The sequence below is a fragment of the Eimeria mitis genome, genomic scaffold (assembly GCF_000499745.2).
Source record: "Eimeria mitis Houghton genomic scaffold, Emh_scaff251, whole genome shotgun sequence".
In the NCBI taxonomy this organism is placed as follows: Eukaryota; Apicomplexa; class Conoidasida; order Eucoccidiorida; family Eimeriidae; genus Eimeria; species Eimeria mitis.
The window spans coordinates 8,810-9,365 of record NW_013570851.1 but is presented as its reverse complement, the minus strand read 5'-3'; the positions used below and the strand labels follow the sequence as shown (position 1 = coordinate 9,365).

Sequence of the window (556 nt, the reverse complement as noted above, 5' to 3'; positions counted from 1 at the left end):
TGCAGCAGCTCTGAGCAGCAGCAGCAGCAGCAACAGCAACAGCAGTCCCCTCCTGGGCGCGCAGCTGCTGCAGACGGATGGCAGCAGCGAGACGCTGCTCGATAACACCGGAGCTGAGGGGCCGTTAGTGCTGTTGCTGGAGAGCATCATAGACGCGAGACAGAATATACAGGCACGTCCAAACCCTAAACCCTAAACCCTCACAACGCCTAACTGAACAGCGTTTCTTCTCGGGGGGGGCTATCCTCAGGGTTCAAGGGTTAATGGTTCAGTGTGTAGGGTTTGGGGTTAAAGGCCTAGGGGTTAGGGGTTAGGGTTAGGGTTTAGGGTTAGGGTTTGGGGTTTGGCTGTGTGGCGCAGGACGCGTGCTCGAAGATGCTGACCCTGCAAGCCGATGTTTTGAAATCTGTCGCTCAACTCGCCCAGACAAGTAACAAACGCTGCTGTTGCTGCTGTTGCTGCTGTTGCTGCTGCTCTTCCTGCTGCTGCTGCTGCTGCCGTTGCTGGTGATGTTGCAGCTGCTACTGCTGCTGGTGGAACTGCCGCAGCTGCTGTA

General features: G+C 56.8%; 1 protein-coding gene across 1 annotated transcript in view; it reads left to right on the top strand.

The window, feature by feature from the left end:
• Positions 1–556, top strand: part of EMH_0005340 (oxysterol-binding protein, putative) — a gene marked incomplete at both ends in the record, with an annotated part of 12,791 nt that overhangs the window by 4,149 nt on the left and 8,086 nt on the right. The window contains 2 exon segments of the mRNA XM_013497169.1: positions 3–127; positions 361–430. Coding sequence (XP_013352623.1) covers positions 3–127; positions 361–430 — 195 coding nt within the window.